We start from the raw sequence: 17021 nt of genomic DNA, 5'->3' as shown, positions 1-17021 counted from the left end.
AATTACAGTTGTTCTATTCCAAACTGTTTTTCGTTGTCTTGATTGACGAACTCAGAAGACATCAAGTAGTAGTAGTCTTATTATAGGGCGCTTGAATCCAGCGTTGATTAATGCAGGCGATATCGCTGTCGCCATTTTTGTATTGCTTCAGTAACTTGCGCTTTGTTGCGATGAATTTGCACAGCCTCTTATTGATGTTTCCTTTCCTTGTATTAAGATTCTTGAATGGCGTACAAGAGAGATGGCGTATTAGATGAAAATCGTCCGGTGGTCCACCGCAATTGATACGTTGGTTGAGTTTCAATAAGTGATGATACATCAGACCTTGTGCGACAATATTGAGCTTCTGCTCATTCGACATCATTGCAAGAACTGGTAGAAGAAAATAATTGTGCACACGCTGTAGTGGAACATGTCACGTGATAAGATATTTTATGTACTTTCCATTTCAACTGTTGTAATTTCAACAAATCCGTAATGAATCGGGCGATATAGACTGCTTGTATATGTGATAATTCGATCTGATTGCTTTCTTAATGCTGCAAACGTGGCTGCAAACGTGGAAAAGAGCATGAAGAGCATGAACGTCAGATGGCCCATCACATGGGAAGGTGATTCGTCATCCTCGTTGTTACCACAACAGGTGATATATTTATCTCTCCCGTTCGGTGGCAAGCTACGCGTGGCCAGCACGACAGCAGCCACTGTTTCGGCTCTGGCTTGGCTCTGGCCATGGCTCCGTCATATATTAAAGGCTATATCCTCTACAGATTTGTTGTCGCCTCAGAAACAACACTGTCGACGTCACCCACAGTTGGCTTTCTTGGATTGCGTCACACATGCGAACACAGCCGTGTTGCAAGAGCTGTTCTTTCTACACATCGTGTGATTGACTGAAAGTCCTGAACGTGCTACGTCGTGTGTCGTGCTCTGCTTAGGTCGTGGCATATGTTGCGCGCAGCAGAGTCGCACTCTACTCTACGGCTCGCAATCGCCTATGGGAGTGCCGGGTCGTGGGATAGTGGGTAGTGGCCACTGCAAGCGCCACATAGCATTGTTGGGGAGAGGGAATGACACTGTCACCCTTGCCACCGTCTCTCGTGCTACACAGGTTGTTGCTTAGCACGCGCTATTCTCTCTTTCTCTCTCTCTCCCTCTCTCTCACTGCTTCGTCGTTGTCAACGCAGTCCACTCTACTATAGTTTAGTGGCCCTCACTCGCCCTCACCCTCACCACCCTCCCGAGCGCAGGCCCTCACCCTCACGGCACTCACAAACGAAAGACCTCACCCATGAGGGTCTTACCCTCATAAGGTCTCCTGTGAGTGCACTCATGAGGTCTGAGGGGCGCCAGGTCTCTGACTGAAGTCACTGGTGAGGCCTGAGGTGTGTGAGGTCAGTATGAGGGCATTCAGAAATGAGGTCAAATGACGCATACCAGAAGTGCGCAAATTAGGAGGCATTGATGATATGGTTCCAGCGACACAACTACCGGCAGGGTACACTTTAAAGGGCTTTAAAGGGCTGGTGTGCCAGTTTTTAGCAATTTCGTCTACGTCTCGCTGGGAACACAGCAAAGCATACTGAGCTGACTGGTTACTTGGTGATATGGTTCCAGTGACCCAACTACCGGCTGTGTGCACTTTAGAGGGCTGGTGTGCCGTTTTTTAGCAATTTCGTCCACGTCTCGCTGGGAACACAGCAAAGCGTCCTGAGCTGACTGATTACTTGGTGATATGGTTCCAGTGACCCAACTACCGGCTGTGTGCACTTTAGAGGGCTGGTGTGCCGGTTTTTAGCAATTTCGTCTACGTCTCGCTGGGAACACAGCAAATCGTCCTGAGCTGACTGATTACTTGGTGATATGGTTCCAGTGACCCAACTACCGGCTGTGTGCACTTTAGAGGGCTGGTGTGCCGTTTTTTAGCAATTTCGTCCACGTCTCGCTGGGAACACAGCAAATCGTCCTGAGCTGACTGATTACTTGGTGATATGGTTCCAGTGACCCAACTACCGGCTGTGTGCACTTTAGAGGGCTGGTGTGCCGTTTTTTAGCAATTTCGTCTACGTCTCGCTGGGAACACAGCAAAGCATACTGAGCTGACTGATTACTTGGTGATATGGTTCCAGTGACCCAACTACCGGCTGTGTGCACTTTAGAGGGCTGGTGTGCCGTTTTTTAGCAATTTCGTCTACGTCTCGCTGGGAACACAGCAAAGCATACTGAGCTGACTGATTACTTGGTGATATGGTTCCAGTGACCCAACTACCGGCTGTGTGCACTTTAGAGGGCTGGTGTGCCGTTTTTTAGCAATTTCGTCCACGTCTCGCTGGGAACACAGCAAAGCATACTGAGCTGACTGATTACTTGGTGATATGGTTCCAGTGACCCAACTACCGGCTGTGTGCACTTTAGAGGGCTGGTGTGCCGTTTTTTAGCAATTTCGTCTACGTCTCGCTGGGAACACAGCAAAGCATACTGAGCTGACTGATTACTTGGTGATATGGTTCCAGTGACCCAACTACCGGCTGTGTGCACTTTAGAGGGCTGGTGTGCCGTTTTTTAGCAATTTCGTCCACGTCTCGCTGGGAACACAGCAAAGCATACTGAGCTGACTGATTACTTGGTGATATGGTTCCAGTGACCCAACTACCGGCTGTGTGCACTTTAGAGGGCTGGTGTGCCGGTTTTTAGCAATTTCGTCTACGTCTCGCTGGGAACACAGCAAAGCATACTGAGCTGACTGATTACTTGGTGATATGGTTCCAGTGACCCAACTACCGGCTGTGTGCACTTTAGAGGGCTGGTGTGCCGGTTTTTAGCAATTTCGTCTACGTCTCGCTGGGAACACAGCAAAGCGTCCTGAGCTGACTGATTTCTTGGTGATATGGTTCCAGGACCCAGCTACCGGCTGTGTGCACTTTAGAGGGCTGGTGTGCCGGTTTTTAGCAATTTCGTCTACGTCTCGCTGGGAACACAGCAAAGCGTCCTGAGCTGACTGATTTCTTGGTGATATGGTTCCAGGACCCAGCTACCGGCTGTGTGCACTTTAGAGGGCTGGTGTGCCGGTTTTTAGCAATTTCGTCCACGTCTCGCTGGGAACACAGCAAAGCGTCCTGAGCTGACTGATTTCTTGGTGATATGGTTCCAGGACCCAGCTACCGGCTGTGTGCACTTTAGAGGACTGGTGTGCCGGTTTTTAGCAATTTCGTCTACGTCTCGCTGGGAACACAGCAAAGCGTCCTGAGCTGACTGATTTCTTGGTGATATGGTTCCAGGACCCAGCTACCGGCTGTGTGCACTTTAGAGGGCTGGTGTGCCGGTTTTTAGCAATTTCGTCCACGTCTCGCTGGGAACACAGCAAAGCGTCCTGAGCTGACTGATTTCTTGGTGATATGGTTCCAGGACCCAACTACCGGCTGTGTGCACTTTAGAGGGCTGGTGTGCCGTTTTTTAGCAATTTCGTCCACGTCTCGCTGGGAACACAGCAAAGCATACTGAGCTGACTGATTACTTGGTGATATGGTTCCAGTGACCCAACTACCGGCTGTGTGCACTTTAGAGGGCTGGTGTGCCGGTTTTTAGCAATTTCGTCTACGTCTCGCTGGGAACACAGCAAAGCGTCCTGAGCTGACTGATTTCTTGGTGATATGGTTCCAGGACCCAGCTACCGGCTGTGTGCACTTTAGAGGGCTGGTGTGCCGGTTTTTAGCAATTTCGTCTACGTCTCGCTGGGAACACAGCAAAGCGTCCTGAGCTGACTGATTTCTTGGTGATATGGTTCCAGGACCCAGCTACCGGCTGTGTGCACTTTAGAGGGCTGGTGTGCCGGTTTTTAGCAATTTCGTCCACGTCTCGCTGGGAACACAGCAAAGCGTCCTGAGCTGACTGATTTCTTGGTGATATGGTTCCAGGACCCAGCTACCGGCTGTGTGCACTTTAGAGGGCTGGTGTGCCGGTTTTTAGCAATTTCGTCTACGTCTCGCTGGGAACACAGCAAAGCGTCCTGAGCTGACTGATTTCTTGGTGATATGGTTCCAGGACCCAGCTACCGGCTGTGTGCACTTTAGAGGGCTGGTGTGCCGGTTTTTAGCAATTTCGTCCACGTCTCGCTGGGAACACAGCAAAGCGTCCTGAGCTGACTGATTTCTTGGTGATATGGTTCCAGGACCCAGCTACCGGCTGTGTGCACTTTAGAGGGCTGGTGTGCCGGTTTTTAGCAATTTCGTCCACGTCTCGCTGGGAACACAGCAAAGCGTCCTGAGCTGACTGATTTCTTGGTGATATGGTTCCAGGACCCAGCTACCGGCTGTGTGCACTTTAGAGGGCTGGTGTGCCGGTTTTTAGCAATTTCGTCTACGTCTCGCTGGGAACACAGCAAAGCGTCCTGAGCTGACTGATTTCTTGGTGATATGCTTCCAGGACCCAGCTACCGGCTGTGTGCACTTTAGAGGGCTGGTGTGCCGGTTTTTAGCAATTTCGTCTACGTCTCGCTGGGAACACAGCAAATCGTCCTAAGCTGACTGATTACTTGGTGATATGGTTCCAGTGACCCAACTACCGGCTGTGTGCACTTTAGAGGGCTGGTGTGCCGTTTTTTAGCAATTTCGTCTACGTCTCGCTGGGAACACAGCAAAGCATACTGAGCTGACTGATTACTTGGTGATATGGTTCCAGTGACCCAACTACCGGCTGTGTGCACTTTAGAGGGCTGGTGTGCCGTTTTTTAGCAATTTCGTCCACGTCTCGCTGGGAACACAGCAAAGCATACTGAGCTGACTGATTACTTGGTGATATGGTTCCAGTGACCCAACTACCGGCTGTGTGCACTTTAGAGGGCTGGTGTGCCGGTTTTTAGCAATTTCGTCTACGTCTCGCTGGGAACACAGCAAAGCGTCCTGAGCTGACTGATTTCTTGGTGATATGGTTCCAGGACCCAGCTACCGGCTGTGTGCACTTTAGAGGGCTGGTGTGCCGGTTTTTAGCAATTTCGTCTACGTCTCGCTGGGAACACAGCAAAGCGTCCTGAGCTGACTGATTTCTTGGTGATATGGTTCCAGGACCCAGCTACCGGCTGTGTGCACTTTAGAGGGCTGGTGTGCCGGTTTTTAGCAATTTCGTCCACGTCTCGCTGGGAACACAGCAAATCGTCCTGAGCTGACTGATTACTTGGTGATATGGTTTTAACGACCCAACTGCCGGCAGGGTGCACTTTAAAGGGCTCGTAGTGTACGTTTTTAGCAATTTCGTCTATGTCGCGCTGGGAACACAGCAAAGCCCAGGACACTTGGCAGTCAGCTCAGGAGGCTTTGCTGTGTTCCCAGCGTGACGTATACTAAATTGGTAAAAACGTGCACACCATGGAGCCCTTTAAAGTGCACCCTGCCTGTAGTTGAGTCACTGGACCCATATAACCAAGTCATCAGACAGATCAGCACGCTTTGCTGTGTTCCCAGCGCGACATAGACGAAATTGCTAAAAACGTGCACTACGAGCCCTTTAAAGTGCACCATGCCTGTAGTTGGGTCGCTGGAATCATATCTCGAAGTAATGAGTCACCTCGGGACACGTGGCTGTGTCCCCAGGGCGACGTAGACGAAATTGCTAAAAGCGGGCACACCAGCCCTTTAAAGTGTACCCTGCCGGTAGATGGGTCACTGAAACCATATCAGCAACTAATCCGTCAGCTCAGGACGCTTGGCTGTGTTTCCAGCGCGACGTAGACGAAATTGCTGAAAACGGGCACACCAGCCCTTTAAAGTGCACCCTGCCGGTAGATGGGTCACTGGAACCATATCACCAACTAATCCGTCAGCTCAGGACTCTTGACTGTGTTTCCTGCGCGACGTAGACGAAATTTCTAAGAACGGGCACACCAGCCCTTTAAAGTGCACCCTGCCGGTAGATGGGTCACTGGAACCATATCAGCAACTAATCCGTCAGCTCAGGACGCTTGGCTGTGTTTCCTGCGCGACGTAGACGAAATTTCTAAGAACGGGCACACCAGCCCTTTAAAGTGTACCCTGCCGGTAGATGGGTCACTGGAACCATATCAGCAACTAATCCGTCAGCTCAGGACTCTTGACTGTGTTTCCTGCGCGACGTAGACGAAATTTCTAAGAACGGGCACACCAGCCCTTTAAAGTGTACCCTGCCGGTAGATGGGTCACTGGAACCATATCAGCAACTAATCCGTCAGCTCAGGACGCTTGGTTGTGTTTCCAGCGCGACGTAGACGAAATTGCTGAAAACGGGCACACCAGCCCTTTAAAGTGCACCCTGCCGGTAGATGGGTCACTGGAACCATATCACCAACTAATCCGTCAGCTCAGGACTCTTGACTGTGTTTCCTGCGCGACGTAGACGAAATTTCTAAGAACGGGCACACCAGCCCTTTAAAGTGCACCCTGCCGGTAGATGGGTCACTGGAACCATATCACCAACTAATCCGTGAGCTTAGGACGCTTGGCTGTGTTTCCAGCGCGACGTAGATGAAATTGCTAAAAACGGGCACACCAGCCCTTTAAAGTGCACCCTGCCGGTAGATGGGTCACTGGAACCATATCACCAACTAATCCGTCAGCTCAGGACTCTTGACTGTGTTTCCTGCGCGACGTAGACGAAATTTCTAAGAACGGGCACACCAGCCCTTGAAAGTGCACCCTGCCGGTAGATGGGTCACTGGAACCATATCACCAACTAATCCGTGAGCTTAGGACGCTTGGCTGTGTTTCCAGCGCGACGTAGATGAAATTGCTAAAAACGGGCACACCAGCCCTTTAAAGTGCACCCTGCCGGTAGATGGGTCACTGGAACCATATCAGCAACTAATCCGTCAGCTCAGGACTCTTGACTGTGTTTCCTGCGCGACGTAGACGAAATTTCTAAGAACGGGCACACCAGCCCTTTAAAGTGCACCCTGCCGGTAGATGGGTCACTGGAACCATATCACCAACTAATCCGTCAGCTCAGGACTCTTGACTGTGTTTCCTGCGCGACGTAGACGAAATTTCTAAGAACGGGCACACCAGCCCTTGAAAGTGCACCCTGCCGGTAGATGGGTCACTGGAACCATATCACCAACTAATCCGTGAGCTTAGGACGCTTGGCTGTGTTTCCAGCGCGACGTAGATGAAATTGCTAAAAACGGGCACACCAGCCCTTTAAAGTGCACCCTGCCGGTAGATGGGTCACTGGAACCATATCACCAACTAATCCGTCAGCTCAGGACTCTTGACTGTGTTTCCTGCGCGACGTAGACGAAATTTCTAAGAACGGGCACACCAGCCCTTGAAAGTGCACCCTGCCGGTAGATGGGTCACTGGAACCATATCACCAACTAATCCGTCAGCTCAGGACTCTTGACTGTGTTTCCTGCGCGACGTAGACGAAATTTCTAAGAACGGGCACACCAGCCCTTGAAAGTGCACCCTGCCGGTAGATGGGTCACTGGAACCATATCACCAACTAATCCGTCAGCTCAGGACTCTTGACTGTGTTTCCTGCGCGACGTAGACGAAATTTCTAAGAACGGGCACACCAGCCCTTGAAAGTGCACCCTGCCGGTAGATGGGTCACTGGAACCATATCACCAACTAATCCGTGAGCTTAGGACGCTTGGCTGTGTTTCCAGCGCGACGTAGATGAAATTGCTAAAAACGGGCACACCAGCCCTTTAAAGTGCACCCTGCCGGTAGATGGGTCACTGGAACCATATCACCAACTAATCCGTCAGCTTAGGATGCTTTGCTCTGTTCCCAGCGCGACATAGACGAAATTGCTAAAAACGGGAAAACCAGCCCTTTAAAGTGCACACTGCGTGTAGGTGGTTCGATGGAACCATATCGCCAAGTAAGGCTCAGGTCAGGACGCTTTGCTGTCTTCCCAGCGCGACGTAAACGAAGTTGCTAAAAACGGGGCACACCAACCCTTTACAGTGCATACTTCTGGTAGCTGGATCGCTGGAACCATATCACTAGGGCCTTCATAGTTTGCCCACGTCCCGTAAGCGTCATTTGACCTCATTTCTGAATGCACTCATACTGACCTCGCACCCATCAGGCCTCACCAGTGACTTCACTCACACAGACCTGGCGCCCCTCAGACCTCATGAATGCACTCACAGGAGGTCTCATGAGGGGCAAAACCTCATGAGTGCACTCACAGGAGACTTCGTGAGGGTAAGACCTCATGAGCGCACTCACAGGAGACCTCATGAGGGTAAGAACCTCATGAGTGCACTCACGGATGGCCTGATCGCGGGCTTGCCCTCACTCACCCTCACCTCAAAGGCGTGAGGTGAGGGCGAGGGGCACTCATGAGGGCCCTCATGAGTGAGTTCGCCCATCTATGGCCAGAACTACTACCCCGGTGTTGGGAGCTTTGCGGATGTCTCTAGTATAGTAGTAGGTCGTGGCCCTGTCATGGATCGATGGTTACAGTGGCGAACTAATGGCTTCTCGTACATGCGGTTCACCAGAAGGCAGTGTAACACCCGTTGTTCAAATAATCCCCATAATCTAAGGGACACCAACACAACATTTAGTTTCGTATATGCCGACATTCTAACGAAATCTAGATACTCCAAATTTTCAAGTTTATTAAATTTTGGTTATTGTAGTTGAAGCTGATATAATGCTAAGGGTTCAGATAAAACCTCTCCAGCGCTTGCCAACGGTACCTCGTTTGTGAGGTGGACTACCCGCAAGGTACGTGTACCCCGCACGCACCCGCAACACACGATTGCGTCAGTCGCTGCAATGACCTCGTTAGCCAGAATCTTACACGTGCAAGCTACCTGGATTTGGTCAGTCAAACCGAACTTACGGACGTTTTCACGTCAAAAGGACAGACACGGCGCCTCAAAGTAGAGCCCTGCACGGGCACGGGCCCCCGACCCGGCCCGCGGGCCGGGCCGGGCTTGTTATTGGCTGTGTGCTCCGGGCCGGGCCGAGCCCGGGCCGACAAATTACGCCAGCACCGCGGGCCGGGCCGGGCCCGGGCCGACAAATATGTTCCCGAGAGTCAGGCCCGGCCGGGCCACGCAGCTAATTCCACACAATGGAGATGCATTAGTTCATATCATCATGCGCTTGCGTCATTCCTGTGCATATTTTGCAAAGACAAGCAAAGGATACTGCATTATGCATATGATTCGACCCTCTAGAACATTCTCAAAGCCACTTTACATTGCTCCTCACTCCTCACGTATTTCACAATCACTTTGGCAAAGCATGGTGAGAGGGGTAGGGACTGGGAGAAGCAGTTTGTCGACAGCATGCTCTACCTCCGCAAAATCTTGACAGTGTAACGATAACGCCCATGCGTTCTAGATTTATTTTGGTCTCGTGCGGTTACGGTGTTAAACCGCCATCACTTGTATGTTTGTCTTCTCTCCTTATAAATTTACTTATAAATTTGTTTGATAATCGCCAGAAACGCGTACGTCGCGGCTGGAAATACTAGGCCGGGATCTACTCGCCGGGTCACCGGGCCTGCCGGGCCGGGCTCTAGTCACTGGGTCACCGGGCCGGGCCGGGCCGGGCCGCATAAAAATATGAAGGTCCGGGCCCTGGTCGGGCCGGGCCATTTTTCGATGCGCACGGGCGGGTTGGGCCCGGAAAAGTCGGCCCGTGCAGGGCTCTACCTCAAAGTACTGAACTTTATCCAATCGTACGTTTATTAACGCATGTATTTATATCGTGCTTGGTCGTCGTGCCGGTCCGTTTTTAAGTCATATTCTTCTACACAGCACTGTGAGCTTGAAAGTTATGTATCAAGCAGAACACAATACATGACGTTCTACAGTATAACGTTCCTTGTCTATACCGACATGCACCCAACGTTTCTTATTACGTTATTTCTCCCCAGAGATACATTGTGCAGACACAGATGCCGAACTACCGACAACAAGGGAACATGAATCCGACTTGTTTCTCAGTGTCTGCTGCAGTCAACAGCGCAGTACTTTTCAACATTGGTGGCTTGGCAGACTACCTGACTGCGGCAATCATCGGTGATGCGAAGCGTTTGCGTCGAAAAGATGTAAGAGAAAGCCAACGCAGACAGCAGGATCCTTAGAGGTCTTTTCTCGTTTCCTAGCTCTGTGACGGAACCCGGCTGAAGGGGCACGAGTACGAGTTCGAAACAACGACACAAACTCACGTGTACAAGCACCCTCTGATGAAGTCAGTGTACATGTTCGACACAACGGACACATTGAAAAAAAAGGTGAGAACACAAAGCCCACAAGATCTATATTTCGCGCTTCAATCATATATCGGTCTCGCTGCACGGTCAGAACTTCATACAAGTGCCTTCAGATTGCGGAACAACTTGCATCAAAGATTGCGCTGGAGGGGCAATATTGCCAACATTTTTGCAGATGCAGTGTTGATCTACAGTGGCGCGCAGACTTGCCTTGAACGGCTGGCGCTGATGGACACCTGGGAACGAGATTGGGATGCTCCACTGCCCCCTTGAAGGGAGGGTCGGTACGCACAACGGATGCGTTCGCCACACCGCACCGGTTCTCTGATCACGCGTTGTGCGTGCCGGCCCTCTTTTCAACGAACCAGTGGACCATCATAATCTCGTTTCCAGATACCTATCAGCGCCCGATGACACGCGCGCCACTGTAGCGCTGCATTATTATTAGGGTACGATTATCGGTATCCAAGTGGTTGTGTGAGCTGATTCAGCACGTGTGTGCTGAACTTTAGAACATACAAGCTAGTCAACGCACCCTCTGCTCAAATAAATCGTTTGAGAATCCACGTTCATAAAATCCAGCGGGAGAACTCTAGCGTATGTTTGTGTATTGGGAACACAATGCCCTGTCAACGAAATGCCCAGTAGTGACGCTCTGTTTTCTTCCACAGTTAGTTATATTTAAACCGCTGAAACAGTTTCCGCTGCAGTTACTGTTTCTAGCACGGTTTTAGCGATTTTATTATGTAAGACCAACAGGCCCAAATTGGTGCGTTATCTAACTATGTTTCTTCCAATTAACAGTTGAAAACCGATATATTCAATTTGAGAGTTGGACGACTGATGACAACGTGTATGAATACAATAACTACACACACATTCCTGAGTTGAGCTAATGCAAAATTCCCATTCTCATATTCAATTCACTTCCAAGTGAATTCATTTAGGCTCGGTTTCACCAACGCTGGTGGTGGTTGGTGACGTGATGAATGTTCCAGTAACCGTGTATTCACACGAGCGACATCCTCACGGAATATTCTAGCGGAAGAAAAAGCAAAAGCACCGCTTACACAGACGAAGTACCGTCCCGTGTTATGTTGAGCATTCACACGGTGAGGAATATTGGGAGTGGCGTACTGCACACTTAGCAGACGACACCGTCATCGTGTTTCTCTGTCGTCTGCTACGGAATATCTTGTGGCCGTGTAGCAGGATATCCCCCACGGTTAGCAGTGTACGTGAAGGCCCGACGTCACGTGACAGCAGAAAGCTATGACGCTTTTGGCATCTTCCGCTTCTGGGGGAATGTCGCTCGAGTGAATACACGGTAGCTGCCTTTTGTTAAGGGACCGCTGATCTCGGTTCACGTGTTAATCGGCGTCGGTGAAACCTGACCTTACATTGTTTCCATAGTGTGGTGGAGACGGAGCAAAAAGCCACCGTGTAGCTTGGCGAAGGCCCGCCCCGATCTCCTACAGTACAGCTGCACTATAATCACACAGAGCAGTACCCATTCTAACTACATCATTAACTAGCAATACCAACAAATAAGAATGTAATCATAATATATAATGAGCACATAACAAATCTGCACAAATCTCCGTACTGTCAGCAAAACAATGATTTTAAGTGTTTGTTCGAGGGCACGCTGACATTAGTAAAAAAAAAGCCAAATGCAACACCGCAGTTGGATGGACAAACTCTGTTCGTCGTAAGCACGCCCACGCGGCATCTCTCAACAACACAACAGCGACCCAACACCAGCACACAGAACAGTAGTATAGGCGTGGGTCAGTAGACGCCCGTCGCCGCTCACCGGCTCGTCTGGGCAGACTTCGTGGCGCGTGGGCTGTGTACATGCAAGCATAGACATGCACGCTGGCAACCCCGCCAAGCGTTCCCACCATTGCATCTGGGCAGGTCCCCCAAACTCACCTCGGAAAAGCGTGCAACGAAGAAGGCCCCCACTAGATACCCCACTGTTGCCGTTCCGGATCACTTCGGCGCGCTAAGTTTAGCGGCAAAATGTTTTTGTTGTTTCTGCGAATGAATCTAGTCGTTATGTCCAAATAAAACGCGTATAACAACTTTCTCTGTCGTGTTTCACTTTTTGGTCCCGTTTTTAAACGTGTTGAGCGGTCGGAAGGATCTAGTGCACGGCTGCGTGCACCACGTAGCGTACCTGTCGTACCAGGCGCCGCAGGCGCTGCAGTCGTCCATTTCTCCTTCGGTGACTTGGCCTGGCTTGGATTGTGCTTCAACTGGATCTTTAGCGCGCTACAATCCACGCAAGCCAACGTCTGGTAACAATGGGGTATCTAAGGGCGGCCTCCGGCATTGCACGCATCGGGATACGAACAAATACATGGGAAAATGGCGACCTTGGGGGACCTGCATCTGGGCGCAATTCTTCCGGCCGTGCCGACTTCAATCGTAAATTTTCTTGCACAACAAGAGCTGTGCAGTGGGGGATTTACATGCAAGTATAGACATGCAAAGGACAGTCATGTACAGAAGTACGAGTGGAAATATATTTATAAATGCCAATGGTGTGAAGGCGAAAAATCCAGCCAAAAACAAAACAAAAGAAACTCAATACAATTCACATAATAAAGAACACACTTACTTATTACAGGCACGATGCAATAGCATTGAAGAGGTATCACACAAAGAATGAAACAATATATTTTATTAAGGGTAATCGTACAAGTTTTCAATGAATCAAAATTATAATGGAATAGCGCATTTAATCGAGGATATACCTAATATTCCTATATGCGAACACCATCATTGCAAATCGTGGAGTTTAAATTTCAACTAAATTATTTCGAGCACAATAGAGAAGCTAATTTGAAAATAGCTTATTTCAACATCACACAAATTTAATTAATCAGTTTCTTATTAAGTGAATAGCATAGATGTAAGGAAATAACTTGAATCATCACAACAAACAACAAAACAACAAAAACAAAACTGACGCATCCTGCAACAAGCAAACAGTACTTACATGTAGGGAAATAATAGCAAAACAATGTTCTATCAAAACGAGAAACGGACGTGACTTTTAATCAAAGACATCATTCTTAATCAATATGATAACAATCAAAATTGACCACCATCATTGCGACACTAACAATAGCAGGGCTTTAATTTCAATTACAAGTTCTGATGATTAATTGTGCACAACAGAGACCATGAAAGACCACATGTACACAGAGGGACGACACGACATTTTATTTCCTCTTGTGTTTACAAGAGGAAATAAAATGTATAACAAAGGACACTACGGGGTTAGTTGAAGAAGACAATCTTTAATTAAAACAATTACAAAATTGTGTTATTATAAAAAGCCTGAGACGTGATCACCATTATTACGACACTAATAATTTCATCATTATCACGTAGCTGGGACTTGGGGGTGTTGTAAGGATTTTCAAGTGCAACATGGAATCGTTGCATATGTTTTGTCTCCCAATAGCTAGCACTAATAGAGAGCCGAACCTGCACATCATCGAACACAAAAACGTCAGATATACGCAGGAAAATAATAGCAAAACAATCTATCAAAACCGAGAAGAATTACAAATTTAATATCTCCGAAATGTGACTACCACAGACCTAACGCCGAAGAACAGAACACTCTGTGGGGTGCAGTCTCCAACACGTAAACAATAGGGGAAAATGATCTATCATTTGAACCATCATAAAATCTTCTTAATCTTAATTAAAAATATATAAATAAATAATTACAAGCTTAATCTAATCGAATACTATACAGTTTTCATTCTAACAGACACTGGAAGCCTTACATCGACGGCGATCGGTTTGGCCAACAACGACGTCGTATATCTACCGCCAAAAGCACTTCAAATATGGCAGAAATGCAAATTGTCAGCGATGGAGGAAGAGATTATGCGGCGCACACAGCGTCTATTGATAGTTCGGTAGTCAGCAGCTCGTAAAATGTCACCGACGGAGGTGTGTTCTGACAAAGTAGTAGTTCAAAGAGGAAAACGGGCTCCGGTAACCATGCTGACAGTCAATGACTATATTCCATTTCTCGTAGGATTCTGTGTCAACGGTTAGATACAATCTTGTCTCCTGGTGAAGATATATTTCACGGCGAAGTGTGCAAGCTTGTTTGCAAATTTTGCAGTTCGCTCGCAAATGTCCGTCCACGAATCCACAACATGTTCTGTGTATGATGTCACGGCCAGTTCGCCTCGGGGGCCGGCCGCTGCGGCTGGCGTTCACGCCCTTGGTTAATATAGAATATCTTCGCTATATTTGAACCATTTTCAACTTCGTATTTCACAGAGTCAATGCTTTAGTACAGGGGAACAAATTGAAAATGATCGGGGCTTGTAAAATATCCTTTCATGGTCCCTTTAATTCATAGTGGTCCGCAAATAATTACCAACAGAGTGAAATGATGCACCGAGCATTGGTAGTGCGCGACACTCTTTGTGACTGGTTTACATTCTGTACATCACCAAAAGGGAACACAGCCGATATCGTCTCACCTTAATAGACCTCTACCTGGTGAAAAAATTTGGAACCCGAGAAAGGGACAGAGGAGGGACGACACGACACGTCACGACCCTCCTCTGTCTCTTCCTCGGGTTCCAAATTTTTTCACCATGTACCAGCTGGCCTGCACCCTTGCCCTTTTGCCAAGACCTCTACCTGTTTGTAAACAAATGACGTCATAGTGTTCTACAGCGCCACCAATTTGGTAGAGTTGAACTACGTTCAAAGCTAGTGGCGAACAAGGTCGCGCCCGAAAGCCACGGTCTTGAGGGGATTACGAAGGTCTCTGAAAAGGACGCGACCTTCGGTCCTACTTATCTTTCAATAGGAGGCAGCGAACAATTGCCCATTCGTGGAACCCAGCTCTCCCCCTTTCGGTTTCGGTGTGTCTACCAACGTCATGATGACGTTTCTCGGGTAGAGATCTATTGAGTGTCAGCCATTATGAACCTGTCATTCCGTTCGTCGGAGTGCTGCGGTGCCAATGCATTTCATTTCGCTCATACAACATGTACCACGGATGAGCCAATCGTCGACAAAACCTGAGTCTGGGTAAAGCGGAGCCTTGCCCACCGGCTCGCCCGCATTTATTATTACTGTTAGAGAGGTCCGCAGTATTGACTGGGATCTTTTTGGATTACCTTCTGGGATTACCTTCTTATAAATTCCTTTGCAGGTAGAGGAACTGTTGGATCTGTATCCCGATGGCCGGTGCATTCTCATGGATAGCTTCGAATCTGACTGGATTGACAATGGGACTACTTGCAATCTCCAGGCGGGCAGCAAGACGATCACATTCGTACACGGGGAGTTAACGAAGGTTGTACACGACGTCATGCGTGACCGCTACGGGGGACCATTCGTCTATTAAAAATAATGCCCCAATAAACTCCGTGTAGCCGTGTGAGCTGGAAACGGATCGATTACGCTCTTGATAGATCTTGATCTCTTCGTCCCTATTTGCGGCTTTCACTGGTGCTTTCTTGTGGAAAGTTTGGAAAGTTTCACGTGGAATGTTCCTGGTCAGGTATTACTCCGATATTTTTGTCAGTTTCGAACAACCACCATGATACAGCCGTAGTATAGTGACCGCGAACACCAGCCCCTTTTTGACTTGGTTTGAGAAGGTGGTACAGGAAATGTGGACGCCAAAGTGATCAGTGGTAATTTCCCTGTTTTTAGTTTTAGGAGCTGACCCCTTATGACAGCGAGTTTTGAATTCCTATGAACATCTTGTTGTCTCTCTTTACAATGTCTGAAACGAAGCCTCCGACAACCATACCCAGATGCGGTAACATCCGTTTTCCTTCTCTATTCGGTACGATATTGACCCCCCCAGAGCCCCGTTTTACGCCCATTCCTATGTTATCCTTGTCGCGTCTTGCCGGTAAAACAATTACATTAACTTGTCTGTTCCATGACGTTCAGTGCTCCGTTCCTCACTATTCCGCCTCACACTTACTTCTGGGAAAAAAAGTGGGGTGTTCCTTCCATGCTTTGTGGAACAGCCAGCTGCCAGGGGTGACCACACCAAGGTGTGACACCAAGGAGAGGTGAAAGTGGCCACAAAATCGAATACTTTGTGTTTTTCGGATACTTTGTGTTTTTGCATATACAGAGTGTCCCAGAAAAAAACGTGTCATTGAATTATAATAAAAAAACTACACCACCTAGAGTCATGCGGTCAACAGCATTTGTTCTTACTGGGTTTTTGCCACCTCATGTGAATGTCGTGTAACGTAATTTTATGTAAATTTTTGCGAGCTTAAGTCGGAAATTTGCCTAGTAAATGTCACTTTTTTACCCCACTAATGTGAAGAGCGTGTCTAATTTAGTCAAAATTAATTATAATTGACAGGGATATTCAGGGGCTATCCCATCGGAAAAAAATAGCCGAACATCATGCTGTACGGAGGTCGCACAGAATAGCGCACGATGAATTTTTCAGCGCAACCTTTGTCAGTCCGACGAAAGGAGGTTGGAAACCCAGCCCTCCCCGACATCGCAGAAAGAGATAAAACAGGCACGGTTTATCACGTCCGACTTTCGCTGGTATAATGCTTTCCCTCTCCCAATTTTAGGAACTGTTACTTTTTCTAATATCACTCTGTGGGCTGGCTTCGGAACCTCCTTTCGTCGCACTGAGAGCGATATCCCTCAAAAAGTCATCGCGCGTTATGGTCCGGTGCTCCGAAAAGCATGATATTCGGCTATTTTTTCCGATGGGATAGCTCGTGAATATCACTGTCAATTATCATGAATTTGAGTGAATTCGGCACGCT

At 48.5% G+C, this 17021-nt stretch overlaps 1 protein-coding gene across 2 annotated transcripts in view; it reads left to right on the top strand.

Annotated features, from left to right (window-relative positions):
- Window positions 1-15672, top strand: part of LOC135387886 (uncharacterized) — a 50911-nt gene extending 35239 nt beyond the window's left edge. For both annotated transcript variants that reach the window (XM_064617082.1, XM_064617081.1), the window contains exons 12-14: window positions 9871-10044; window positions 10102-10230; window positions 15416-15672. In XM_064617082.1, the coding sequence (XP_064473152.1) occupies window positions 9871-10044; window positions 10102-10230; window positions 15416-15610 (498 nt within the window). In that variant the 3' untranslated portion in view covers window positions 15611-15672. The remainder of the gene's footprint in view (window positions 1-9870; window positions 10045-10101; window positions 10231-15415) is intronic.
- Window positions 15673-17021: the final 1349 nt, after the last annotated feature.

This window comes from Ornithodoros turicata, chromosome 3 (genome assembly GCF_037126465.1).
Source record: "Ornithodoros turicata isolate Travis chromosome 3, ASM3712646v1, whole genome shotgun sequence".
NCBI classification, from domain to species: domain Eukaryota; kingdom Metazoa; phylum Arthropoda; class Arachnida; order Ixodida; family Argasidae; genus Ornithodoros; species Ornithodoros turicata.
The sequence above is the reverse complement of the archived record's forward strand: the minus strand, read 5'-3'. Positions and strand labels throughout refer to the sequence as shown.